This window comes from Talpa occidentalis, unplaced genomic scaffold (genome assembly GCF_014898055.3).
Source record: "Talpa occidentalis isolate TD23 unplaced genomic scaffold, MPIMG_talOcc4v2.1 talOcc4.15, whole genome shotgun sequence".
In the NCBI taxonomy this organism is placed as follows: domain Eukaryota; kingdom Metazoa; phylum Chordata; class Mammalia; order Eulipotyphla; family Talpidae; genus Talpa; species Talpa occidentalis.
The window spans coordinates 43,632,359-43,659,867 of NW_023601543.1; the positions used below are offsets into that span (position 1 = coordinate 43,632,359).

A 27,509-nucleotide genomic window follows, 5' to 3' on the forward strand; every position below is an offset into this window, starting at 1 on the left:
TAACCCCTTGCTCCATGAGGGAGGCCCTGTTACCATTTTTTCTTTTTTTTGAAAAGGCGAGCTTTAAGACCCCTCCCACCTCCATGGGGCCCCCAGCCCGGAGGCCTGCAGGCCATCACTTCTTGGTCCAGAACTGCTTGTACCACTCCTCGTGAAAGTCTTCGCCCAGCACCGGCTCCTCCTCCTTCTTCACGCGGAGCTGGGCCTCACGTTTCCAGAACCACCCCCGCCGCTCCTCTGGGGACAGGCCGTCCAGGTCCACAGGCATCACCAGCATCCTTTGCGGCTTTTGGTAGCGGATGTGGATGGTGGAACCATCCTGCCTGACCAAGAGCACAGGGTAGAGGCGTGCGTAGTTCTGCCAGTGCAGGCGTGTGAGGGAGGCTCTGCTGCTGGTGGCCCGCCAGGAGAACACATGCGGGCGGCAGCCCAGCACACACTGCCGCAGCAGGCGGGGCAGGCTGCCCACGGATGCGATTCTTCCTGAGAGCCCAGTGTTCTGTGAAGCCGAGGGTCAGTCAACAGGCCTGGCGTCCAGTCTTCTGGGCAAAGATATGAGATCTTTTGGAAAGACAGGCGCCGCAGCGGCTCGAGGGCCAGTGGCCCCTACACCGCGGGCCAGGAGGCTGGGCGTTTGGTCCCGTTACCATTTTTAACATAAAGTTTGCTTTAAAAATTATTCAAATGAGAGAAATGAAACATTTATAGACAAGTTAAATTCTGTCCCCTATTTCCTGTTCCATTCCTCGACATACATTCCCAAAAGCAAAGATGAATTTAATGGGTATCATTTCACTTCATAAGTGATACATGGAATTGTTCTAGGTGTTTTTCTTAATTTACATATTCTAATGTATTTGTCTTTCTACAACAGTTATATTTTTACTCCACTCAAGATCTTGTTTGGGGATTTATTCCATTTTCCTTTCTAAAAACTCCCTCTTTCCACTCTAACTGTGCCCTAGAGCCAATGACACATACATTACTTTTTCATGATAAAATAATATAAATCATATTAAAGGAAAATTGGAAAATCTGGCCGATTGATAGCTGTTAGACTTCAATTTGCAAAGAAACTGGGCAGCTCAGATAGTCCAGTGATTCTGGCTCTAAAACATTGCAGAGCAAAATTGGAAAGATTTCTAAAGACCTCCTTGTCTGTCAGTCTCCCACTCCACTTTATGGAGGAATAAATGAAGGCTCAGAAAAGGGCACATGTTCTGTATAGGAAACGTTTCTATGGCAGAAAAAAAAAGAAAGACCTAAAAATGCATTTTTTTCTTTATAAAACTATTCCATTTTCATAAAGTTTGGGAAATACAGAATAGAAAAACTGAAATCAAGGACTACCCATTTCAACTTTTCATTCTGATCTTTTTTTCCTATCTAATTTTTGTGTTCTGTGGTTATACCTTATCTTGGTTTTGCCCACTTAACATTAAAATATCATCGTGCATAATATTTTTATTGAAGTTCCATTGGTTTACATCTTTGTTAGTGTTTTGGAAGTATAGGATTTACCCCCACAGGTGAAGTCACTATAGCGTACTCAACCACCAAAGTGCCCATAGTCCTTCTCCATGGTCCGTTGTGCTCTCTCCCCACCTTGTTCTTTCCCCCATTTTTCTCCCTCCCCACTGGATGCCTTGGCTCTATGGTCAACTTTCAAGGGTTGGTTTTAAAGTTTGTCTTTGTCTGACCCTTTGTTTGCTTTCTCTATATTCCATATATTAGTGACATCATTTGGTATTTGTCTTTCTCCTGGCTTAATTCCTTTAGCATAATCCCTTCCAGTTCCATCCATATTGCCACAAATGCATAGGTTTACCTTTTTGATTGCTCAAAAGTTTTCCATTGTGTATATATACCACATCTTCTTGATTCACTCAGCTGTTTGGGGGCACTTAGGTTGTTGTTTCCATAGCTTGGCTACTATAAATAGTGCTGCAGTAAATACAGGAAAATGCACACTTTTTAAAAAAATGTCCAAATAATGAAGATATGATTTAGGGGGCTATATTCACAACTCTTCAGATGTATGTTACACACCCACCACCAAAGTACCTGTTGGACACCCTTCCCCCTTTGTTTTCTACCCCTATCCTCTCACTTTAGTAGCCTTAATTCTGCAGTCATATTGCTAGGGTTTGTTTTGGTTTAGTTTTGTCTGTTCTTTTGCTTTGTTTCTTGATATTCCATGTATGAGTGAAATCATCCGGTATTTGTCTATCTCCTGATTTATTTAGCTTAGTATAATTCTATCCAGTTCCATTCATGTTGTTAAAAATGGCAAATTTTCATCTATTTTTATAGCTGAGTAGTATTCGATCCTGTATATCTTCTTTGTCCACTCATCTATCTTTGGGCACTTAGGCTATTTCTATAGCTTGGCTATTGTAAATAATTCTACAGTGAACATTGAAGTGCACATATCCTTTCGAATTTGTGTTTTTGCATTCTTAAGGTAGATACCCAGGAGTGACATTGCTGGGTCATATGGTTAATCTATTTTTAATATTTTAAGGAACTTCCATATTGTTTTCCATAAGGGCTACACCAGTTTACATTCCCACTGTAGGGGCAGGATGGCCACAGAGAAGGTTTTCTATGATTCCAGCAGACCGGTAAAGGAGAGTCCTGGAGCCCTCGGTGGGTTTCTCAGGCTTTTATTGAGCTTTTACATGTAGTGCAGCAACCAGGTACACAGCAGGCAGGGGTGCAAGTCTTCACTCTGGCCTTCTCAGGCCTTCTTTCTCCCCTTCTCTCTCCTGCTTCTGCTCCTGTTGGTGACTACCTCAATACCTCACCCATGGCCCACAGAAGTAAACAAGACAGTTGTAACAACTGCAGGTACCCCATCAGGCAGGGCAATCCTAATAGTGGGAGGGCAGAAAAGCCTGAAAACCATTTACCAAACCATTTACCCTACACCCACCAACAGTTTATGAGGGTTCCTTTTCCTCCACACCTTTGTCAACATTTATTGTTTCGGCTTTTATTGATATGGGTCTTTCTCACAGGAGTGAGGATGTATGTCATTGTGGCTGATTTGCATTTTGCTAATTAGTGATGTTGAACATTTTTTCATGTGCCTATTGGCCGTCTAAATGATTCTTTAGAATAAACTCATGCCATTCACAGCATATAGATGTAACTAGAAGGGACTATGCTCAGTGAAATAAGCCAGAAGGAAAAAGAAAAAAAAAATATCAGATGGTTTCACTTATAGGAGGAATATAAGGGAACTAAATAAGAGATCAGGGAAAAAATAATAACATAATAATAAATTAAAACCAAATTAGCGGGCAACCATAAATCAGAGACATTCTGCAAGGGAGAGGGAAGAAGAGGGATGGAAAATGGGAGAGAAGAGTGCAAGGGACTACTATGATGGTTCACAGGTGAATTGGTGGTGAGAATTTTACAGGGACTACACCTAAAAGGAGAAAGCATACAAGCACACATTGTACAAAAATGAACAATGATGTATAATATAGATATATGAATAAATAATTAGTAAAAAATAAATGTCTTATTTAGAGAAATGTCTATTTAGTTCTTTTGCCCAGTTTTTAAAAAAATGTTTATTTATTTATGCATATAAGAGCTGGGGCACAAGCCAGAGATGCGTGGAGTGAGAGGATTCACCAGAGACAGAGTGGGGAGCAGAACAGGCAGATTGACTGAAGTACACTGCTGAGGGGAGGAGCGGGCGAGACAGGAGAGGTCTGCTGTGCCATGTGGGTTGCTCATTGGCCAGCCGGGGATGGAACTCGTGCTGCAGAGGCTGCGGATTGCTTCATAGTGCGGTGCTTAACCCCTTGAGCCACCAGGGAGGCCCCTTTTGCCCAGTTTTTGATTGTTGTTTATTTTCTTTTTGTTGAGTTGTATGAGTTCTGTATAGATCTTGGATATTAACCCCTTGTTTGATTAGCTGTGCAAATATTTTCTCCCATTAGATAGAATGTCTTTTTCTTTTAATGATAGTTTCTTTGACTGTGCAAAATTTTTGGTTTCATGCATTCCCATTGGTTTCTGCATTTGTTTCCTTTGCTATTGGAGTTGAGTCCCATATGACATCCTTGAAAACAAAGTTGCTGAGTATTTTGCCTATGTTTTCATCTTTATATTTTGTGGTTTCTGGTCTTACATCCAAGTTTATAATCCGTTTTGAGTTAATTTTTAATTACATGAAAGAACGGTCTAGTTCAATTTTTTTTTTTTTTTGCATGTGGTTGTCTGGTTTTATCAATGTTTTCCTGAAGAGACTTTCCTTTCTCCACTGTATACTCATTTGTGTTGTACACTAGTTGTTCACATAAGTGTGAATTTTTTCTGGGCTCAGTTTAGTTCCACTGGTTAGTGTGTCTATTTTTATTCCAATATCATACTAATTTCATTACTATAACCTAGTGGTATCGTTGAAGTGTGGGAATATGGTGCCTTCATTCTTTTTTGTCAAGATTGCTTTGGCTTTTCAGGTATCTTTGTGGTTCCATATAAATTTCAGTAATGTTTTTTCTATTTCTTTGAAGAATGCCATTGAAACTTTGGTAGGAATTGAGTTGAACCTATAAATAGATTTGGATACGATTGCCATTTTAATAATGTTAGTTCTCTCAGTTCATGAGTAGGGAATATCTTTCCATTTCTTTGTGTCTCTACTTCTTTTAACAATGTTTTATAGTTTTCATTGAACAGGTCTTTCATCTCCTTTGTTAGATTTATTCCTAGGTATTTAGTACTTTATAATGCTGTTGTAAATGGGATTGTTTTCTTGATTTCTTTCTCTTCTATTTCACTATTTAAACATAGGAATGCAACAGACTTTTCTATATTGATTTTTAGCCTGCTATTTTACTGTAGTGATTTATTGTTTCTGATAGTTTTTCAATGAAATCATTAGGGTTATCTGTGACTATTATCATGCCATCTGCAAACAGTGATGGTTTTACTTCTATGTTTCCAGTTAGGACTCCTCTTATATCTCTCTTTTGCCTAAATGCTCTACCTCGTGGTGAAAATGGCCAAATTTATCTTGTACCGAATCTCAGAAGAAAAGCTTTCAGTTTTTCACCAATGAGTATAATGTTAGTTGTGCGTTTAACATATGCTAGTTAAATGTTCTTTAGCCATTAAAATACTACAGACAGAGACTTTTATTGAGAAGGAAACAAGGAAGATGGTATATCCCACAGCAAGTTTATTCCCGTTCTTTGACCAGATCTTGTTCTAAACAACAACAGTAAAACTTAGACTGACATTGCCAGGATTCCTGCCCCTGAAGTATTCTCTGAGAGCAGTTAGATTGCATACTGAAGTGGCTTGGGGTGTGATCAAGCCGTGAAAGATGCCATGAAAGACCCCTTCTCCACCAAATCAAGGGATCCAGTTCCTAGGCCAGCCAGCTCAGAGAATCCCACCCCGAGGAAAAGACAGTGGCCCTTTTCCCTCATCTGTGGGGATGGTTAGTGGTACTCAATTTTCCCAGAACTGGAGCACAAAGAGGATAATAGTTATTAGAACTTCTTCAGCATTTACGAGAGAGAGAGAGAGAGAGAGAGAGAGAGAGAGAGAGAGAGAGAGAGAGAGAGAGAGAGAGAGAGAAGAAGGAGAAGGAGAAGGAAAAGGAGGAGGAGGAGGAGGAGGGGGGGAGGGGGGGAGATCTCCATTTGACAAGGCCATACAACTTTACATATACAGAGACATGATTGGAAATTTTTAATACAATTTTGGTTGCATGCACTCAACTATCAAGACCCCCTGCGAGAAAGGGGAGTGATGGTTATCATTTCAAACTGTTCAATGTGTTTGAAAAAATGAAGCACTGAGACACTGAGCTACTTGCTCAAGATCACACCCAGAAAACTACAACTCTGATATTAGGAAATAAAATTTTTTAAAGTGCCATTATTCTTTCAGGTCTGAATGTATGAAGGTAGGAGACATTGAGGAATGTATAAAACTCACAGCTGTTTTCAGATCCAAGGATGGTGGCAGAAATCCATTATTCATCTGTTTCTAGTGTCTCAGCTAAGTGAAGATTGTAGTCCCTCACTGGGATAAAAGAGAGGCAAGTAATTGTGGAAACCTGGAAGAGTTACAAGGGGCCTCAGCTACAGATCAATTAGATAAGTGATTCTTAATCTTTTCATATATTCCCAAGCCCTTCTGTTTTCTTTTTTCATAAAGCCCAGTACTTCAAAGAGTTAAAACTGTATAACTAAATAATAGCTTTTCTATGTTCATGCATGAGTCAGACCTTCTGACCAGCATGGATAACCAAAGTTCTTGAGCTTGACTGCAGTAATTCCAGGGAAAAACAGAGGGACAACTGTATGATGAAGTGCTCTGTTTTCCTTAAAATTTAGAAATAATTGAAAATGACTTGAGAATTCCAGTGGTTACTTTTGTGATCTCTCAAGATCACAAAATGTTGGGAAACACTGATCAGATTTACTCCCCCCACCATATTTTTGAGTCAGCAAGTCAGGGTTTTGGCCAAATAGAAAATTAACCCTTGAGTTTGGATTAAACTTACCCTATTGGAGATACTTTTATTTGGCTTCCCTTTTTGCCTATAAGTTTGACTCATTTATGATCTAATTTTTCAAATGTCATAAAGCGAATGTTTGGTCAAAAACTATATTAGAATTCTCCAGAGAAAAAGAACCAGTAGGAGACATTATCTATCAATCATTTTATTTATATATATGTACACACACATCTCTATACATGTATATATATGTAAGTAATTATCAATGTTCAAAAACTTTTCACTATAACTTATTAGGCAATAGCATTCCCAGAACCCCCCCCAAAAAAAAAATAACCTACTAAATTATACCAAATAGGAATGCTCTACTTTCAGAAAGTGGTGGAAACCTGTATCTGAAGCTCAAAGTCATTCATAGATACAATATGTTTAAAGACTGCCTACTAAGTGTAAGATACTGTAGCGAGGAGGATGGAAATGGTAGGACTATCATTGGAGTGGTGGGTTAGTAAAATACCCCCATTTGAGGTGAACTATGCTTTATTAGGGAGAAATATGTGATAGGACTATATCTAAGGCAAGGCATAAGATAGTGCATGCCTCTGAGGTTCGAAATTGTGTAACTAATTCTTTGTTCAGCGTGATTCCCTAGGACTGAAAGGTGTATAATGGAACCAGACAAACCAGCAACTGCACTATTTCTCACTGCCTACCAGGAGAAAACAATTGTAAGTTGTGTACACTGGAACTTTGTACAGCAAATACAACAAATTTAGAAGCACTGCTATCCTGGCTATTTGTATCCATAAGTCTCACCTTGATATCTTGGCCACAATTGTTTTCTGCCTAATGGAAATAACTAGGAGATCAACTAAGCCATTTTTTTCTGATACATTAACAATCTTTTCTAGGTTACTTTGCCTAATATATTCATGGACAATCAACTACTTCCAAAGGTACTCCACACCTAAATGCCCTTTCTCTTTACTTTATCATTTTAAATTGTGGTAAAATACACATAATGTAATAATTGCCATCTTAACCATTGTAGCACACAGTTCTGTGGAATTAAGTACATCTCCATTGTTGTGCAACCATTGCCACCATCTATCTCAGAACTCTTGGAAAACTGAAACTCTATACTCATTAAACAATAACTCCCCATTCTGCCCTTCTCCCAGCCCTTGGCAACCACCATTCTACTTTCTGTTTGTATGAATTGAGTTATACTAGGTTCCTCATATAAGTGGAATACTTATCACAATATTTGTCATTTTTTTTCACTGACTGATTTCACTTATCACAAAGTCCTCAAGATTCACCCATGTTGCAGCATGTTTCAGAATTTCCTTTCTTTTTAAAGTTAATAATGTTTCATTATATGTATATATCACGTTTTGCTTATTCATTCATTTGCTGGTGAACACTTGACTTGCTTCCACTTTTTGTTCATTGTGAATAGTGCTCTTAATTATGCGGGTATGTAAATATGCCTTTGAGATCCTACTTTCATTTCTTTAGGGTAGATGCCCAGAAGTGAAATTGCAAGGACATTTGGTAATTCAGCTATTTTTAATTTTTTGAGGAACTTCAATATTGTTGTCCATAGTCACTGCATCATTTTACATTCCCACCAACAGTGTACAAGAATTCCAAATTCCTCTACATACCAACATTTGTAATTTTCTATTTTTTTTGATGATAGCGATGTGAGGTAGTAAGCACATATTGATATGCATTTCCCTAATGATTAGTGATTTGAAGCATCTTTTCATGTGCTCATTGTCAATTTGTTTATCTTTGGAGAAATGTCTATTCAAGTCATTTGCTCATTTTTAAATTGTATTGTTTGGAGTTTTTTGTTGTTGTCATTACTGAGTTGTAGTTCTTTATATATTTTGGGTATTAACCCCTTCTCAGAGATATGACTTGCAAATAAATATCTTCCCATTCTGTGATTGTCTTTTCACTTTGTTAGTGTCCTCTGATGCACAGAAGTCTCTAATTTGATATATCCAATTTATAGTTTTGTTGTTTGTGTTTTTAGTATCATATTCAAGGAATCACTGTCAAATCCATTGTTGTGAAGCTTTTGTCTTATGTTTTCTTCTAAGAGTTTTATAACTTGTGTTCTTACATTTAGTTCTGGATCCATTTTGTTTATTTTATATATTTTTACATCATTTTTCATTTTTGTACTATGTATGCAGTTTCATCTTGGTTATAGTCTCCATAAAATTCCCACCACTCTTGTTTTGATCTTACTTCCTTCTCCCCCACTGTAGTGTGTCTCTGGTTTATAGTTGCCTGCTGATTTCGATTTTTGCTTTATTATAATTAGTCTTTTTCCTGATCCTTTATGTAGGCTTTCTAAATTACTGCTATGAGTGAGACCATCCAGTATTTTTCTTTTTCTTTCTGGCTTATTTCACTGAGCATAATCCCTTCTAGATCCATCCATGTTGCTGCAAATGGCATGAGTTTATCTTTTTTGAGTTTATCTTTTTTGATGGCTCAGTAATATTCCATTGTATATATGTACCACATCTTCTTGATCCAGTCTGGATCCATTTTGAGTTAATTTTTATATGTGGTAGAAAATAAAGATCCAACTTCATTCTTTTGCATGTGGATTTCCCATTTTCTCAATGCCATTTGTTGAAAATACTGTCCTTTCTCCATTGAATAGTCTTGGCACTCTTGTTAGAAATCATTTGACTGTACATATAAAGATTTATTTCTGGAATATCTATTCTATTCCATTGTTCCATATGCCTGTCCTTATGCCAGTACCACAGTGTTTTTATTACTATAGGTTGTTTTTGGTATCTTTATTTTTTAAAATTTATTTATATATATTTCACATCATTGTTCATTTTTAAATAAATTCTTTAATATTTATTCCATATAAAGGAGAGAGGGGAAAAAAGGATGCAAACCTAACACTCACCGCTCGGCCATGTTATTGAACATAATGATCTCACAGACAAGATTCCTCAGAGACCATGATAAAATGAGACAAAACAAGGTCACTTTATATTTTGTCTAAGCATAGACAACAAGGTCACTGTGCCACCCACAAAATATCATATTACCTCCTCCTTTCCTAAAGCAAGTGACTGCTACTTCCTCCTACTTAGTTTTACTCTTGCTAGTCCTCTCTCCCTGTAGATAAGACTGAGATTCCCAATCATAGAATGCCCCCACCTTCCGACATCCATTCGAGAGCAGCCCTTCAATTTCTAGGACCTCCTCCCCAAGTACTCAGCCCTGGTCCACATCACATCATTGTTCATTTTTAAACAATGTTTGCTTTTTTTCCCCTTCAGGTGTAGTCCCCATAGAATTTTCTCCCCCAAGTTTTGTAGTATGTTTTGAAATCAGGAAGTATGATGCCTCCAACTTGGTTCTTCTTTCAACATTGTTTGGTTATTCAGGGTCCCTTGAGATTCTGTATGACTATTAGGATGGATTTTTTTATTTCTGCAAAAATCATCATTGGATTTTTAAATAGGGATTATATTGAGTATATAGATTGATTTAGGTGTTATTAACAATATTAACTCTTCAGTTCATGAACGTATCTTTCTATTTATTGGTATCTCTTTAATTTCTTTCAGCAACATTTTATACTTTAAAGTGTAGAAACCTATCACTTTTTTGGTTGTTTATTCATAATTTTTTTTCTTTTTGATGTTATACACGGGATAGTTTTCTTTATTTTCTTTGTGGATTATCCATCATTAATGCATGGAAGCACAAATGATTTTTCATATTCATTTTTTCATTTCATTTGTATCCTGCTACTTTGCTGAATTAGTTTATTCTAATTAGTTCTAATTAGTTTATTCTAATTCTAATTAGTTCATTCTAACAGGGCTGTGTGTGTGTGCGCGCGCGTGCGCGCGCGCATGTGTGTGTCGTGGTTAGGGTTGTCTACATACAAGATCATATCATCTGTGAATTGAGATAAAATTACTTTTTCCTTTACATTTTGGATGCCTTGTGTTTTTTTTTTCCAGAAAGCCCATTTTTTATTTTTTATTTTTTTAATTTAATTTAATTTTATATATATTTTACATCATACTTCCTTTTTGTACATCGTTGTGTGCTTTCTCCTCTCAGATGTAGTCCCCATAAAATTTCCACCACCAATTCACCCATGTACCATCACCATAGTCCCTTGTGTAAGAACACATTCCCTCCCCTGTTTTGATCCCTCTCCCTCCCCTACAGAGTGTCTCTGATTAATAGTTGCCTGTTAATTTTGTTTTTTTTAAATTTATTTTAATAATTAATTTTTATCCTGGTCCCTTATTTGGTTCCCCTACATTCCTACTATAAGTGAAGCCATCCAGTATTTTTCTTTTTCCTTCTGGTGTATTTCCCTTCTAGCTCCATCCATGTTGCTGTGAATGGCATGAGTTTATCTTTTTTTTTTTTTTAGTTTATCTTTTTTGATTGCTGAATAGTATTCCATTGTGTATATATACCACATCTTCTTGATCCAATCATCTATTTTGGGGTATTTGAGATGTTTCCATATCTTAAAAGATTAGATGGACAAGAATGATATGCTAGATGAAGCCTCCCCATCAACATAAATTTGTTAAACATTTCTCACATGCAGAATGTTCTCCAGGTGTACAGCTGAAATCATTGCTCTCTCTTCAAAAGAAAAGTCATCATAGCTCAGGGTAAAATTTGAGATGAATAGAAAGCCCATTCTTAAAGTGAGATGAAATGTTTTCTTGTACTTTCCCTGTTTCTAAAAAAATAAAATTTGGACTAGTTTTATATCTTCACAATTATGACAGCAATAGTATAGTGTCCCATATACCCCAATCCAGTTTCCCCTATTACTGATTTCTTCCATTACTATGGCACATTTGTTGCAATTAGCAAAACAATATTGGTATGTTATTATTAACTAAAGTCTATACTTTATTTGTAAGTCCTCTTCCATGTCCTTTTTCTGTTCCTGGCTCTCATCTAGGGTAATACCACATTATATTTAGTCATCGTATCTTCTTAGCTCTTCTTGACTCTGACAGTTTCTCAGTAAACTTGATCAGTGTTTATCCACCTGAGGTCCCTCAATAATTTTGAGTATTAGTTGTGAGGTATTGTGTTGAATGTCTCTCAGTTGGGATTTGTCTATGTTTCTATCATGAATTGACTGGAATCGTGTGTTTTAGGAAAGAAGATCACTGAGGTAATGTGCTATTCTTATCACGTCATATCACAGGTACCTATTGCCAACATGACATCATTTGATGCTCACCATGATCAGCCTGAAGTAATGTTTGTCAGGCTTATCCAGACAGTTACTTTTTCTTGTTTCCATAATGTACTCTTTGGAAAGAATCACTTTGGGAAACTACATACTTTAAGATTGGGGAGTTACACAACACTTCCTTGAGGATGGAGTACTTACATAAATTATTTGGAATTCTTGTGCACTGGAAATGTGTCTGTTCTCTTTCTGTATTTATTCCATCATTTATATCTGTATGGGCTCATGAAAATTATTTTAAATTTTGGTGTATGGTCCAATAGTAATTTATTTTTTTCCCTTGAATTGTTCCAGCTTTGGTCAGTGGGAACATTTTTCATTGAATTCCTTTGACATACCTCCATTGTTAATTTTTTTTTTCTTTTGAGCTTGGTTGATTTTTGTTCTGTCTTCTTCCACATATGCAATTTAATCTCTCTTACATGTGATAGCTCCTTCAGTTTTCTGGAAACAGCCATCATTACCCCCTCTAGTCCTCTCCAGACTAAACATTTCTCACCCATTCTTCAGACATTTCTCAGGTGACAGAATTATTGACTTCTGTCTCTCCGCATTGCTATCTTCTGAAAACCTTTTTTTTCCCCATTACTTGAGCTACCTCCTCCCATTCTCCTTACCCTTTCACAACATTTTATTACAAAATCTAAGAGAAATCAAAAGCAGTTCCTCTTCTGGAGACTGTGATAGTACCTAGTACGCAGGCTTTTTGACATTGAATGAATAAATGAATCTGTGTAAGAATGAAGACCTCTAAGGGAAATATAATGCTTCTGCTTTGTGCAGAGCGTAATATTTTTCATAGCCATTCAGAAACTCATTTCTTTGACACTCCCAACTCCTCTATAATACAAGTAGGACAAGTAGTGATATGCCCAGAAAATGAGAGCTTAGAGAGGGTGCCTTGCTTAAAGTTGCTACATGAATTAGATGGAGTTGGGTTCTCCCAACTCCTACTCCAGTAGCCTTTTTTTTTAAAAAAGGATTTATTTATTTATTTATACAAGCACTGGGTACAGTCAGAAGCACGGGAGGGTGAGAGAATTCACCAGAGTCAGAGCAGAGAGCAGAGCAGGCAGACTGACGAAGTACACCACTGAGGGGAGCAGTGGGAGGCAGGAGAGGTCTGCGCGCCATGTGGGACCCTCACCAGGTGGCCGGGGATTGAACCGGCGCTGTAGAGGCTGTGGGCAGCTTCGCAACTCAGCGCTCAACTGCTGCGCCACTGGGGAGGCCCCTACTCCAGTAGCCTTTACATTTTCTTTAAACTTCGACTGTGTAGGCCTATATTTGTTTCTTAGACCTTTGAACTTAATCAGAATTTATAATACAGTTACATATGGGCTGAACCTAGCTGCCTGATATGAAATGAGATATAAAAGGTAAATCTGAAATGCAAACATTTATGAATTGTTTTTAAAAATAACAATCATTTTGCATGCTAGTAGGTACCAATTGGGTAGTGAAGCCAGCACCTAGAAAGCATATGGTTAGCTTTGAGAATAGAAGTGTGAACAGAACAAAAACGAATGCTTTCTAATTGTCCTTGCTTGTGGTGGATATTAGGCAGCTAGCTTTGTCTATTTTTCACCACTTATCAAATTCTGATGGAAATGTGCTGAGGTGCAGCTAATCCTAAGCAGTGTATAATCCCCAAATAATTTATACAGTAATATTTTGTCACACATACACATCCCAGTGCCAAGTCACTGCTCTTCTATTTTGGAAGTTGCAGAGACTGCACTGGGAGACTTGGCAACCACCATCTTTTATCCCTGAGATGTCTCTGCTCATTCACAATCAGTGTAAGACCATAGTGAGAGCCTTGTCATATGGGCTAGCACTGAGATAGGTAGAAAAAGAGATAAAAAGCTTTTTCCCCTTTCTACCTGACCACTCCCTCCCTCAATCTTAATGTCAGTTTGTACAAACCAGAAATTGTGGTTTGTAGAGACTATTTCAGATCACAACTCTTAGAAATTAATGATTGCCATACCCAAAGGGCCTGCTGCTAGCAAGGAATCATCAGTCAGTTGAAAAGGAGCATCTAGTCTGTGTTGCATCACCTACTGATTTGGGTGTGATGAAGAAAGTATAGTAATCTTTCTTATCCCTGGTTTTGCTTCCTGCGCAAACTTGGTCTGAAAGTTTGTACAGTAAGTTATGAGAGGGAGATCACAGTTACATAACTTTTTAATAGTACATTGTTATAATTGTTCTTTGTTATTTCTTAGTTATTAATCTTACTGTGCCTGCTTTCTAAATTAAACTTTATCATAGGTGTTTATGTATAGGAGTACACTATATAGGGCTCAGTACAGTTGTGATTTCAGGCATATATGGGGGTGGTTCTTGGAACATGACCCCTACCTCCTGGATTTGGGAAGAAGTGGTCTGAGTTCTGAGTTTGGCTGGCAAGTTTCACAGTTGTGAGAGAGGGGTTTCTGGAGAAGGAGGGTGCAGCAGAGTTTGTTCAACTATGGTGATAAGGCATAGGTATAGACACAAAAATCCCTACTTGGAGAATGGAGGTTGATAAGAAGATCTCTTAGCCTTAACATTTTATGAATCTTTGAGGTGGAGGGTTAATAGAGGAAAGTGGGAAGCATGAATCTACTATAGACAAAGGGGAGATGAGGCAACTCTTTAATTATTTGAACTTGGGAGTTTAATTTCTTGATACTTGAAAGAGGTTCTAGTGTGAATTCTGTTGGTGAAATTCTTTTTACTAAAGGAAAAAGTCTTTTGTATACTTTAACTTTGAATGCTCCTTTACCCAAAATCATTTTAGTCATTACAAATGCTCCTTTCCTAGATAGAGGTATTGAAGTCAGGTCCACATGGTGTTTGGGACGACTTGAGTAAATTTAGGAGACAAGGATTTCTGCAGAGTCTGAAGAGCTCAAGAAGATAATTTGAAGAAAAGCTTCCACAACATCTGTAGTCCTAATCTGATTGTTTGCGCATGGGTGCTGAATAATTTTAAAAGTTTCCAATTTATTTGAACCCAGTCTTCCCATCTCCATTTTGGGTGCATGCGTAGCTCATTCTCCGTATCTTTTCTCTCTCCCATGTTTGTTGAATGTACAAGATTAAATATAATAAGATGTACAAAATGATGTGTTTTGCTTAACTATGATTTTTATTTTAAAATTTTATTTTTTTAAATTAAAGTAATATTGGGATACCCCTGGCAGGTATTACCACCAGAGTGCACCCACCACCAACTCATATTCCACCACGATAGATCATTGTGCTTCCTTCCCTCCCTTGGTGCTTCAATTCTGTAGTCAGTTGACAAGAGTTTGTTTTTAAGCTTGTCTTAATCTATCAGTTTAATTACTTTATATTCCACATATTAGTGTCATCATACAGTACTTACCTTTCACCTTCTGACTTATTTCACTTAGCATGATCCCTTCAGCTCCATCCATGTCACCACAAATGGCATGAGTTTTTTTTTTTGATTGTTCAGTAATATTCCATTATGTGTGTGTATGTGTGCCACATCTTGTTCATTCTCTCATCTCTTCTGGGGCACTTAGGTTGTTTCTGTAAATTAGCTATACTAAATAGCACTGCAATAAACATGGGAGTGCAGTTTCCTTTTGAATTAGTGTTTTTGAATTTTTTGGATAGATGTCTAGGAGTGGAATTACTGGGTTGAATGGCACCTTCAATTTTGATGTTTTGAGACACCTTTATACTGCTTTCCATAAAGGCAGGACTGGTTTGCATTTCCACCAGCAGTGTAGGGGAGTTTCCTTTTCTCCACATCCTTACCAATACTTGTTTCTGGTCTTTTCTATATGGGCCATTCTTACATTGTAGTCTTGATTTGAAATTTTCTAATAACAACTGATTGTGAACATTTTTTCATGTGTCTGTTGGCTGTTAGATGTCTTGTTGGAGATGTGTCTGTTTAGTTCTTTCACCCATTTTTTAATTGGGTTATTTCTTTTGTTTTTGTGTGGTTTTATGAGTTCTTGTGTGTATCATTCATATCAGTCCTTTGTCAGATGTATGGTATGCAAATATTTCTCTCATTCAATTGAGTGTCTTTTTGTTTTAGTTATGGTTTCTTTCACTATACAGAAGCTTTTCAGCTTGATAAAGTCCCAACTGTTTATGTCCTCTTTTGTTTTCCTTGTTGTTGGGGATGACTCCCTAAAAGCATCATTAAAGCTTATGTCATAAAAGTTTTGCCTATGTTTTTATGTATTTTATGGTTTCAGGTTTACATCCAAGTCTTTGATCCATTTTGAGTAGATTTTAGTGTATGGAGTAAGCTCCTGGTCTAGTTTCATTATTTTGCATGCAACTGTCTAGTTTTCCCAACATCATTTATTGAGGGGCTATCCTTGTTACAGTGTATATATTTTTTATTATAAATTAACTGTATATGTATATATGGATTTATTTTGGGGATCTCAATTCTATTCCATTGGTTTGGAATAGTCTATTCTATTCTACTCTTTTTTGTTCTAGTACTAAGCTGTTTTAATTTTTATGGCTTTGTAATACAGCTTGAAGTCTAGAAGTGTAATACCTCCATTCTCTTTCTTTGTTGAGATTGCTTTTGCTATTTTGGTCATTTATGATTCCATATGAATTTAAGTAATATTTGCACCAGTTCCTTCAAATATGTCATTGATATTTTTATTGGGATTACATTGAATCTGTATATTACTTTGGGCAAAATGGCCACTTTCACAGTGTTGATTCTGCCAACCCATGAGCAGGTGAATGGCTTCTATTATGTTAAAGTATGTTCTGTGTATTCCCATTTTTTGAGGGTTTTCATCATAAATGAATATTGGATCTTGTCGAATGCTTTCTCAGCATTTGTTGGCATGATTATATGGTTTTTAAATTGTTTTTTGTTAATGTGGTGAATTACATTGATCATGTCATCTGTGAATTGAGATAAATTTGATTGATTTTTGGATTTTGAATCATCCTTTTCATGGTACGAATCCCACTTGGTCATGACGTATGAGCCTTTTAATGCATTGTTGGATTTGGTTTGCTAGGATTTTATTAAGGATTTTTGTTTCTGTATTGATTAGGGAGATTGGTTTGTAGTTTTCTTTTTTGTGTGTTATCTTTGTTTGGTTTTGGTATTAGACTTATGTTGGCCTCATAAAAAGTATTTGGACGCATTCCTTATTTTTCAATGTTTTGAAAGAATTTGAGCAAGCTAGGTATTAGTTCATCTTTGAAGGTTTGGTGGAACTCACTTTGAAGCCATCTGGACCTGGGCTTTTGTTTTTTGGGAGAGTTTTGATTTCTGTTTCAATTTCCTTGCTTGTGATTGATTTTTTCAGGGTTTCTATTTCTTCTGTACTCTGTCTTGGATGAATGTATAATTCTAAGAATTTGTCAATCTCTTCTAGGCTATTGAATTTTTTTGCATTTAGATGTTCATACTACTCTCTAATTACACTCTGAATTTCTGCAGTATCTCTTGTGATTTCTCCTCTTTTGTTTCTGATTCTATTTATTTGAGACCTCTCCCTTATTTTCCTGGTGAGCCTTGCTAGAGGTTTGTCTATTTTTTTTTCATTGAACCAGCTTTTGGTTTCATTGATCTATTGGACTGTTTTTAATTTCTATAAAACTTACGTCTGCTTTGTTGTTTATTGTTTTCCTTCTACTGGCTTTTGGATTTGTTTGTTTTTCTTACTCTAATTCCTCAAGTTGAGAGAGAGAGTTATTTATTTGAGCTCTTTCTTATATCTTGAAGTGAGCTTGTAGTGCTATATACTGCTTTTGCTGCATCCCGTAAGTTTTAGATGGTTGTGGTCTTTCAGTAGCATGTTGGTCACTCTCCATATATTAAAAGGTGTTCCTCCTTTCTTTGATAGCTGATTTCTGGTTTGATACCTTTATGGCCTGAGAAGATGCTGGGCATGATTTCAATCTTCTTCAATTTGTTGATTTTCTTTACATCCCAGGATGTGCTCTGTTCTGGAGAATGTCCCATATGTACTTGAGAAAAATGTGTGTTCTGCTTTTTGGGGTAGAGTGCCCTGTATGAGTCTCTTGGATCTAATTCTCTATTTAAGGCTGTTGTATCCATGTTTATTTTTTGTCGATTTGATCTGTCCATTGGTGAGAGTGTGGTATGACGTCTCTTACCACAAATGTGTTTTTTTTAATGTCCATCTTTAGAGTTAATTGAAGTTGCTTTATGTATTTTGGTGCTCCTAAATTTGGTGCATGTACACTGATGATTGTTATGTCTTCTTGATGTATATAGTCCCCTAATCATTATATAGTATCCCTCCCTGTCTCTTGTTACCTTTTTTAAATGGAGATGTATTTTGCCTGAAATAAGTATGGCTGTCCCTGCCTTATTTAGAGTCCCATTTGCTTGCTGGATTGTTTTCCAACCCTTTACTTTGAGTCTATTTTTGTATTTGGAGTTCAGATGTGTGTCCTGAAGACAGAACAAGGTTGGATTCTGTTTTCTGATCCAATTAAATATTCTATATATTTTTAAATGTTTTATTTATATTTATGTATTTTACATTATTGCTCATTTTTTGTACAATGTATGTTTGTATACTTTCAGCTTTCAGGTGTATTCCCCATAAAATTCCAACCACCAATTCACCCGTGAACCATTGCTGTAGTCCCTTGTGCTCTTCCCTCCCCTGTTTTGATCCCTCTCACTCCCCTTCCCTGCAGAGTATCTCTAATTTATAGTTGCCTGCTAGTTTTGTTTGTTTACTTATTATTATTTCTTCCTGATTCCTTATTTGGCTCCCCTATAGTCCTCCTATAAGTGAAACCACCCAATATTATTCTTTTTCCTTCTGACTTATCCCTTATTCTCTTCTAGCTCCATTCATAATGCTGTGAATGGCATGAGTTTATCTTTTTGATTCCTGAATAGTATTCCATTGTGGATATATACCACATCTCCTTGATCCAGTCATCTGTTTTTGGGCATTTGGGTTGTTACCTATTGTAAATAGTGCTGCAATAAATATAGGGGTGCAGGTATCTTTTTTATTAGTGTTTTTGTGTCCTTTGGGTAGATTCCTAGGAATAAAATTACTGGGTCATATGGTATGTCCATTTTTAGTAGTTTGAGAAACTTACACACAGCTTTCCATAGTGGTAGGACCAGTTTGCATTCCCACCAACAGTGCAGGAGAGTTCCTTTTTCTCTACATCCTCGCCAACATTTGTTGTTTCCTGTTTTTTTAATATGTGCCATTCTCACTGGTATCTCATGGTGGTTTTGATTTGCATTTCCCTGATTATAAGTGACATTGAACATTTTTCCATATACATGTTGGCCATTTGCATTTCCTCTTTGGAGAAGTGTCTGTTTAGTTCTTCTGCCCATTTTTTGACTAGATTGTTAACTTTATCTGTGTTGAGTCGTGTGAGCTCACTGTAGATCTTTGTGATCAGTTCCTTATCAGTTGTATGGAGTGCAAAAAATTTCTTCCACTCAATAGGGTGTCTCTTCGTTTTGGTTAATAGCTCTTTTGCTGTACAGAAGTTTTTAGGTTGATGTAATCCCAGCTCCTTATCTTTTCCTTGACTTTCTTTGCTTTGGGGGATGAGTCTTTGAAGATGTTACTGAGGGCCTCCCCGGTGGCACAGTGGTTGAGCACTGGGTTACGAAGCTCCCTGCAGCCTCTGCAGCGCCAGTTTGATGCCCAGCCACCGGGCAAGGGTCCCACATGGCGCGCAGACCTTTCCTGTCGCCCGCTGCTCCCCTCAGCAGTGTACTTCCGTCAGTCTGCCTGCTCTGCTCCCCACTCTGGCTCTGGTGAATTCTCTCACCCTCCCGTGCTTCTGACTGTACCCAATGCTTGTATAAATAAATCTAAAAAAAAAAAGATGTTACTGAGACGTATGTTGTGTAGTGTTTTACCTATATTTTCCTCTATATATTTTATAGTTTCAGGTCTTATGTTCAATTCTTTTACTCATTTTGGGTTGGTTTTTGTGCATGATGTGAGGTAGTAGTCCCATTTCATTCTTTTGCATGTGGTGGTCCAGTTTTCCCAGCACAATTTATTGAACAGACTGTCCTTGTTCCATTGCATATTCTTTGCTCCTTTGTCAAAGATTAGCCATCCATATATGTGTGGCTTTATTTCTGTTTTTTTTATTCAATTCTGTTTATCTGTGTGTCTGTTTTTGTTCCAGTACCATACTTTTTCAATTATTATGGCTTTGTAGTATAGTTTGAAATCTGGGCGTGTGATGCCTCCATTATCCTTCTTTTTAATCAGGAGAGCTTTGGCTCTTCAAGGTTTTTTGTGGCACCATATGAATTTCATCAATATTTGTTCTACATCTTGAAGACTATCATTGAGATTTTTATGGGGATTGCATTGAATTTGTAAATTCCTTTTGATAAAGTGACCATTTTAATAATATTACTTCTTCCAATCCATGAGCAGGAAATGTCTTTCCATTTCATTGTGTCTTCTTGTATTTCTTTTAACAATGCTTTATAATTTCTTTCTATAGGTCCTTTACCACTTTTGTTAGGTTTATTCCCAAGTATTTGACTCTTTTTGTTTCAATTATAAAAGGGATGGTATTCTTGATTTTGTCCTCTTCAGAGTGATTGTTTGTATATAGGAAGGCTACTGATTTTTGTGTGTAGATTTTGTATCCTGCTACTTTACTAACTGGTTGATTATTTTGATTGGTTTTTCTGTGGAGTTGTAGGGTTCTCTATGTATATTATCATGTTGTCTGCAAGTAGTGATAGTTTTACCTCTTCCTTCCATATTTGGATTCCTTGTATGTCTTTCTCTTGTCTTATTGCTCTGGCTAGGACTTCAAATATTATATTATAAAGCAGTGGTGAGAGTGGACATCCTTGTCTTGTTCCAGATCTTAAGGGAAAGGCTTTCAGCTTTTCACCTTTGAGAATGATATTGGTTGTGGGTGTGTTGTATATGGCTTTTATTATGTTAAGGTGCATTCCTTCTATCCTGGGAATTTCAAGGGCCTTAGTCATAAACAAATGTTAAACTTTGTTGAATGCTTTCTCAGCATCTATTGATGTGATCATATGGTTTTTATTTTTCTTACTGTTCATGTGTTAATTTATTTTCAGATGTTGAACCATCCTTGTGCCCCTGGAATAAATTCCACTTGGCTGTGGTTCATTATGCTTTCAATGCATTGCTGGATTCTGTTGGCAAGGATTTTATTGAGGATTTTTGCATCAGTGTTCATTAGGGAGATTGGCCTGTAGTTTTCTTTTTTTGTGTGTTGTCTTTGTTTGGTTTTGCTTTAGTGTAATATTGGCTTCATAGATTATATTTGGTAGTATTCCTTCTTTCTCAATTTTTTGAAAGAGTTTGTGTAGGATAGGCACTAGCTCATTTCTGGATGTTTGATCAAATTCATTTGTGAAGCCGTCTGATGCTGGGCTTTTGTTTTTTGGGAGGGTTTTGATTACTGTTTCAGTTTCACTCCTTGTAATTGGTCTGTTTGACATTTGGTAGTATTTTTTCCTTCCTTCTCTGTGTCCATATTATTTGGTTCTGGTGGTTGACTTTCTTTCTGTGGTGTATTGTTCCCAGGAGGGCCTGCTTGATCACTTGTATTTTTCTCTCTTGCCATTGTTAGCCTTCGGCTTTGCTCTCTTCGTAGTGCCCCTATACCACTGGTGCTGGTGAACATGACTTATGATTTCTCTTGCTGAGGTGTGGGAGTGTCTGCCTAGTGTCTGAGCCGCTGTGGCTTATGGATAGAGGTATAGGTGAGGCCTCTTGTAGTTTCCTCCTCTGCTCTCTTTAGCTGTACCCCTGTTCTAACCTGGTGGTAGTTCCCTGGTCTATGTCTTTTAATTGATGTGTTCAGTCCATTTAATTTTAAAGTGATTATTGCCATTTTATTCCTAATTTTTGTGGGTCAATCTATTTATTTATTTGTTTTTTGTGTATGATCCTCTTCAGTTTTTATGTGTAACCTCCTTTCAGTATTTCTTGGAGATGTGGTTTAATGTTTGTAAACTCCTCAAGTTTATTTTTTCTCAAAAGGATTTTATTCCTCTCTCATACCTGGAGGAGTGTCTTCCAGGATAGATTATTCTTGGCTGGCAGTTTTTCTCTTTAAGTTTTTGGAACAGGCTATTTCATTTTCTCCTTGCTGGTAGTGTTTCTTCAGAGAAGTCTGATGTTAGCCTAATCATGGTACCTTTATAGGTTATCTGCTTCTTCCCTATTGCCAGCTTCAATATTCTTTCTTTAACCTGAACTCTTGGAAATGTCACTACTGTATGCCATTGTGTTGATCTTATTTTATGTAGGTATTCTGGGGTTCTTTTAGCTTCCTGGATTTGTAAATTTATTTCCTTCTCTATGTTTGGAAAGTTTCCCCTCCATTCTTTAAATGCATTCTCTGTTACTATCTCTCTCTCTTCCCCCTTTGGTTGTAGTCTTACCTTGAGGACTTAAGTTGTCATTTGTTGGGTTTTTCCTTATGCCCCTTATTAGCTTTGGAACCCCACTACTGTATGTGGTGTTTCCTCTGAGCAAGGCCCCTCCCCCCTCAATGGTCAGGCATCTCACCAATCTGGGCGAGGAGGTAGCAGAGTCTCACATAAGATCATGAGGCCTCTGCTGGTCTGGGTGGGGGCTTGGGAGTGTCTCACAAGACTTCTGGTCATTCTGGAATCCTCACCAATTGCATAACTGGGGTTTCACCAGTCTGGGTAGGCACTGGTGGTGTCTCACAGAAAGTCACAAAGCCTTTGCCAGTTCTGGTGGGTGCTGATGGGGTCTTGCAGAATGTTGCAAGGCCTCTGCCAGTCTGGACAGGGGCCAGCAGGGTCTTGTGGAAGGTTGTGAGCCATCTGCTGGTTTTCAGTTGTGATTTTAAAGACAGGCATGAGATAATATATACAGGTCTTAGCTCCCTTGTCAGATGAACCATTTTAAGTCTTTGAAAGTCATGAGTTTGAGCAAAAACCTGAGAGTGAGAAACAGGAAAATTTTCAGATGTTCAGCCTCCATTTGTTCTGCAGATAAGCACTAGGAACTAAGTGGCAACGATTGGTACTAACTTAAAAGCCCAAGCCCTTTTCCTTCTTGTATCTCAGAGAAAGGCTGAGATACAACAGTGATACTGTTCAGTGTCACTGCTACCAAAACTCCAACATTTTTTTTTCTGATTATACCAAAAGAGTAGTTGCAGGGCTTAGGCATATAGGGAGAAAGAAAAATGTGGGTTGAAAATCACTCTCATTCCTTTATACCTAAGTCAGGGTTTTTGTTTAAAAATTATCTAGCTCTTCCTCCTTGCCTACCCTCACTCCTATACACTCCCTTTCCAACTACCCCTCTCCACCTACCTGTCCCTTTCTCCTTAATAAAAGTCTGGTGGACAGACTAGTCCAATGCCTCAAAATATTCCAAGAAAGAAGCTAAAATTCTGCCTCTGATATTTTATTCCCCTTGTGGCTTTAATTAGGTGTAAATTTTCCTGTGCTTGCTTTGAAACATGCCTCAGTATCTTAGGGAGATGGCAGGCAGATGGGGTGTTAATGCAGGGTGATGTTTCTCACTTCACAGTGCCCATGCAACATTTATTGTCATTAAAATAGTGTCATTCAAATGAGGTGCCTGATGTTGTAAAATGAATGCAAACTTGATCATTGTTCTCTGGATCTGAGCTTTGATGAAGAAGCTGAATCGGAGGAAACACTTCAACCCTGCTTATACAATATGTATCTACATATCACTCAATAGTGAAACCCTGGAGACTCTGACAGGAAGGCAAAGTCTCTAAGGCTATATATATTTTAGGGTTCTGGGGATAAAAATGCCTGCCTCTCCTACTTTTCAGGCTGTGGGGAGAATGAAGAATGTACTATGTGTTCAGCAGTTTGCAAACCTAGAAAGAAAAATGTAGATGTTTTATTAGCCCTGTGGAAGATCTTTGGTTAATTCCCCAGAGCCCTGTAGAGTCTGGAAGCCCTGTAACTAATTTCTCTTTTCCCTGCTCAGGTTTTATGTTTTCCCCTGGTGCCAGGTTAAAGAGAAATTGATTCCTTTCTATCATGTGTTTAGTTTTTGTCCCTCTGCCTTGAAGCTTTTGAATTCAGAAAATTTCTTTGGGTCTGTAGGACTATCCACTGTTGGTTGGATTTAAACATTATACAACCTCACAGAATTAATTAGGTTTATGGCCCTTGGCCACATCTATTAATTTTGTTTTGCAGAATTTCAGAGAGAAAAAAACATTTAGGGCTTGGTAAAACTTCCCTCAAGGTATCTCCTTGTACTTGCAAATGTTGCTGACCCCGGTGGAAATATTTTGTACCAGCCCAGATTGGGGACATCCAGCTGTCTGTGCTGTGTTCTTTATGACTTCATTTCATGTTAAGCTGTGAAAAGGTGAAGGGGAGGAGCCATGTTGGAGAAGAACAGAATGAATAAAATGTCTAAAAAACAGGACTTGATTAATTTAAAACGGTAGCCCTGGCCTCCTTAACGTCATGTTCCACAGCAATAATTTCTCCTTGGCCAGAGCCTAAAGCATTTGTGTTCAAATCGTACACTTTCCTAGACACAGTCATTAAGTAAAACCTGGAGTTGTTTGGGGTTTTGCTACATCGTCCCCTAATTTAGCTTAAACTTAAAAAATGAGAGCCATTAAATAGTAAAACATACAATAATAACAGAACATTATGTCCTGGCCCTCAGAGGTCAATTTAATATGGTTATCAGCATAAAATTTCACAGTGGCTTTTACTGGAGGATTGCCAGAAACAGCATCATTCAATATGTTGCCACACACTGCCATTCTTTCACTCTGGCATTATTTATTGATTATAACAGAAGCACAATATTTGTACCTATTTAATCTTTTAGTTTCCTTTCCACTTCTCCTGAGTAAAAGTGGAACCATATTACGATTGTTAAACCTTTCTCAAGGCCAAAAACCCTTCTAAATATTGTTCATGTCCCTGGTCACAAAGCAAGTACCGAGACAGAACTACTCTGCCTGCTTTGATTTACATAAAAGAGAGCGTGTGTGTGTGCCTGTATGTGTTCATGCAGGAGAGGATAGTAAGTGGAGCAAGAGTCTTAAGGAAGGAAGGAGGAAGAAACTTTCAATGAATTGAAACTGCATAATGAAAAGATTCTGAAATTTAATTACAGAAATGGTTGTTTTTTCTCTCACCTCCTCCTCTCTCCTTTCCGTTTCCCTACTCTCCCCAAAAGCACTGAAGTAAAATGAGACTGTCAAATTGAAGCCACACACCCACTCTAGATCTGTTTGAGAATGGGATTTTTTTTTCTCCCCTCATTTACTTTGCGCCAGTGCCAGAGTAGATACTGCAAGATGCTATTGTAGTGCGGAGACTAGCTCTCCTTCAGCTTGTTCCCATTCCCTCTGCTGCTCTTCCATCTGGTGAGCAGGGTCAAAGCTTCGAAACTTGCTGTGGCCACTTTTCTCACTATCTCTTATGGTTTCACACTTGGCCATTCAGTATTCAGATACTGCCCTTTGACATATGCCTTGAAAGAGTTGTAGTTACTTTCCAAGTTTAGAAATACTCAAGTGTTGCCATGTGACTGCAATTACTTTTGAGGATTTTTGGAAAACAAGTAATTTTTTAACCTATAAATCAAGAATGTCTTTGTGAACATGTACACAGTTCAAATAATACATTTTGGGGTACACCTGCATTATTTAATATTGGCGTTTCCCTGTTAACCTTTTTTTTACTTGTGAACAAATACAATAATTATTATAGGTGATATCGCATATCACTAGTGGAGTTTACTTTGGCGGGATTATGAAATTCCCAAACTAATCTGCTCACAATCAGAAATTTTATTAATATCTATGTATTTTTTTTATGAAGTACCAGTATTTTATATCCTCGTTAATTTTTTTACATGATAGATTACTCCCCTCATGTGTGGTCACCTTAGTGGAGGGGCCCAACTGGGTCATTTCATGCTTGAACACTACATGGGAAACTAAGTCAGGAAGAAAGCCAAACATATCCTAGATTAGGGTGTCACAGAGAAAAATAATTACTGGGTGGCAAGGGCCCTTTCTCATTGCTGAGAGGGAATCCTGGTCATGAAAATTTCTAATTTCCTTGCTGACTCTGTATTATATGGATGATTAGTTGATCCCGCATCTATTTTTGTTTTTTTGTTTTCATTTTTTTTGGTTTTTTTTTTTAATTTAAATTTTATTTTTATATTCCCCATACAATTACAACCCCCTTATTTTTAACCCCAGTCCCTCCTTTCCTCACCCCCCACCCCCATAGAGTGTCTCTTGTTCATACTTGTTTGTTGATTTTGATATTTTCTTTCATATAGTTATTCATTTTCCTGGTCCCTTATTTAAGTTTTCTAGATTCCTGCTATGAGTGAGACCATCTGGTATTTTTCTTTTTCTTTCTGGCTTATTTCGCTGAGCATGATCCCTTCCAGCGCCATCCATGTTGCTGCAAATTGCATGTGTTTATCTTTTTTGAATGCTGAGTAATATTCCATGGTGTATATGTACCACATCTTCTTGATCCAGTCATCGATTTTGGGGCATTTGGGTTGTTTCCAAAGCTTAGCTATTGTAAACAGTGCTGCTATAAACATAGGGGTGCAGGTGCTCTTTGGAATTGATGTTTCTGTGTCCTTTGGGTAAATACCTAGGAGTGGAATTGCTGGATCATATGGAAGCTCTATCTTTAGTAGGTCAAGAAATCTCCACACAGCTCTCCATAGTGGTTGGACCAGTTTGCACTCCCACCAACAGTGCAGGAGAGTTCCTTTTTCTCCTCATCCTCGCCAACATTTGTTATTGCTAGTTTTTTTGATATGTGCCATTCTCACTAGTGTAAGATGGTATCTCATGGTAGTTTTGATTTGCATTTCCCTGATTACAAGTGATGTTGAACAGTTTTTCATATGCCTGTTGGCCATTTGCATTTCCTCTTCAGAGAAGTTTCTTTTTAGCTCTTCTGCCTATTTTTGGACTGGATTGTTTTCTTTGTTTTTTGTTGAGTCTCATCAGCTCTTTGTAGATTTTGTGATCAGTCCTTTATCATTAGTGTTGTGTGCAAAAATGTTCTCCCAGTCAGTGGGGTTTCTCTTTCTTTTGGTTATTGTCTCTTTTGCTGTGCAGAAGCTCTTTAATTTGATGTAGTCCCAGCTGTTGATCTTTGCCTTCACTATCACTGCTTGGGTGATGTGTCTGTAAAGATGTCTTTGATGTGCATATCATGTAGTGTTTGGCCTATATTTCCTTCTATCTATTTTATGGTTTCAGGTCTTATGTCTAGTTCTTTAATCCATTTTGAGTTGGTTTTTGTGTATGGAGTGAGGTAGTAGTCAAGCTTCATTCTTTTGCATGTAGCAACCCAGTTTTCCCAGCACCATTTATTGAACAAACTTTCTTTGCTCCGATGCATAGTCTTTGCTCCTTTGTCGAAGATTAGTTGACCATAAATCTGTGGGTTTATTTCTGGATTTTCTATTCGATTCCATTGGTCTGTGTGTCTGTTCTTGTTCCAATACCATGCAGTTTTGATGATGATTATGGCTTTGTAGTAAATTTTGAACTCTGGGAGTGTGATGCCTCCATTCCCTTCTTTTTTTTTTTTCAGGAGAGCTTTGGTTCTTCGGGGTTTTTTGTGGTTCCATATGAATTTCATCAATAATTGTTCTATTTCTTTGAAGAATGACATTAAAATTTTTTAAT

General features: G+C 37.5%; 2 protein-coding genes across 4 annotated transcripts in view; one reads left to right on the forward strand and one right to left on the reverse strand.

Annotated features, from left to right (window-relative positions):
- NEXMIF (neurite extension and migration factor) overlaps positions 1–27,509 on the forward strand; it is a 118,025-nt gene that overhangs the window by 15,548 nt on the left and 74,968 nt on the right. The window lies entirely within an intron of this gene.
- On the reverse strand, positions 116–16,779 carry LOC119245614 (39S ribosomal protein L55, mitochondrial-like). The gene is made up of 2 exons (XM_037511638.1): positions 16,690–16,779; positions 116–499 (listed from the first exon to the last, which is right to left on the reverse strand). Exons 1-2 carry the CDS (start codon positions 16,777–16,779, stop codon positions 116–118), a joined length of 474 nt encoding a protein of 157 aa, XP_037367535.1.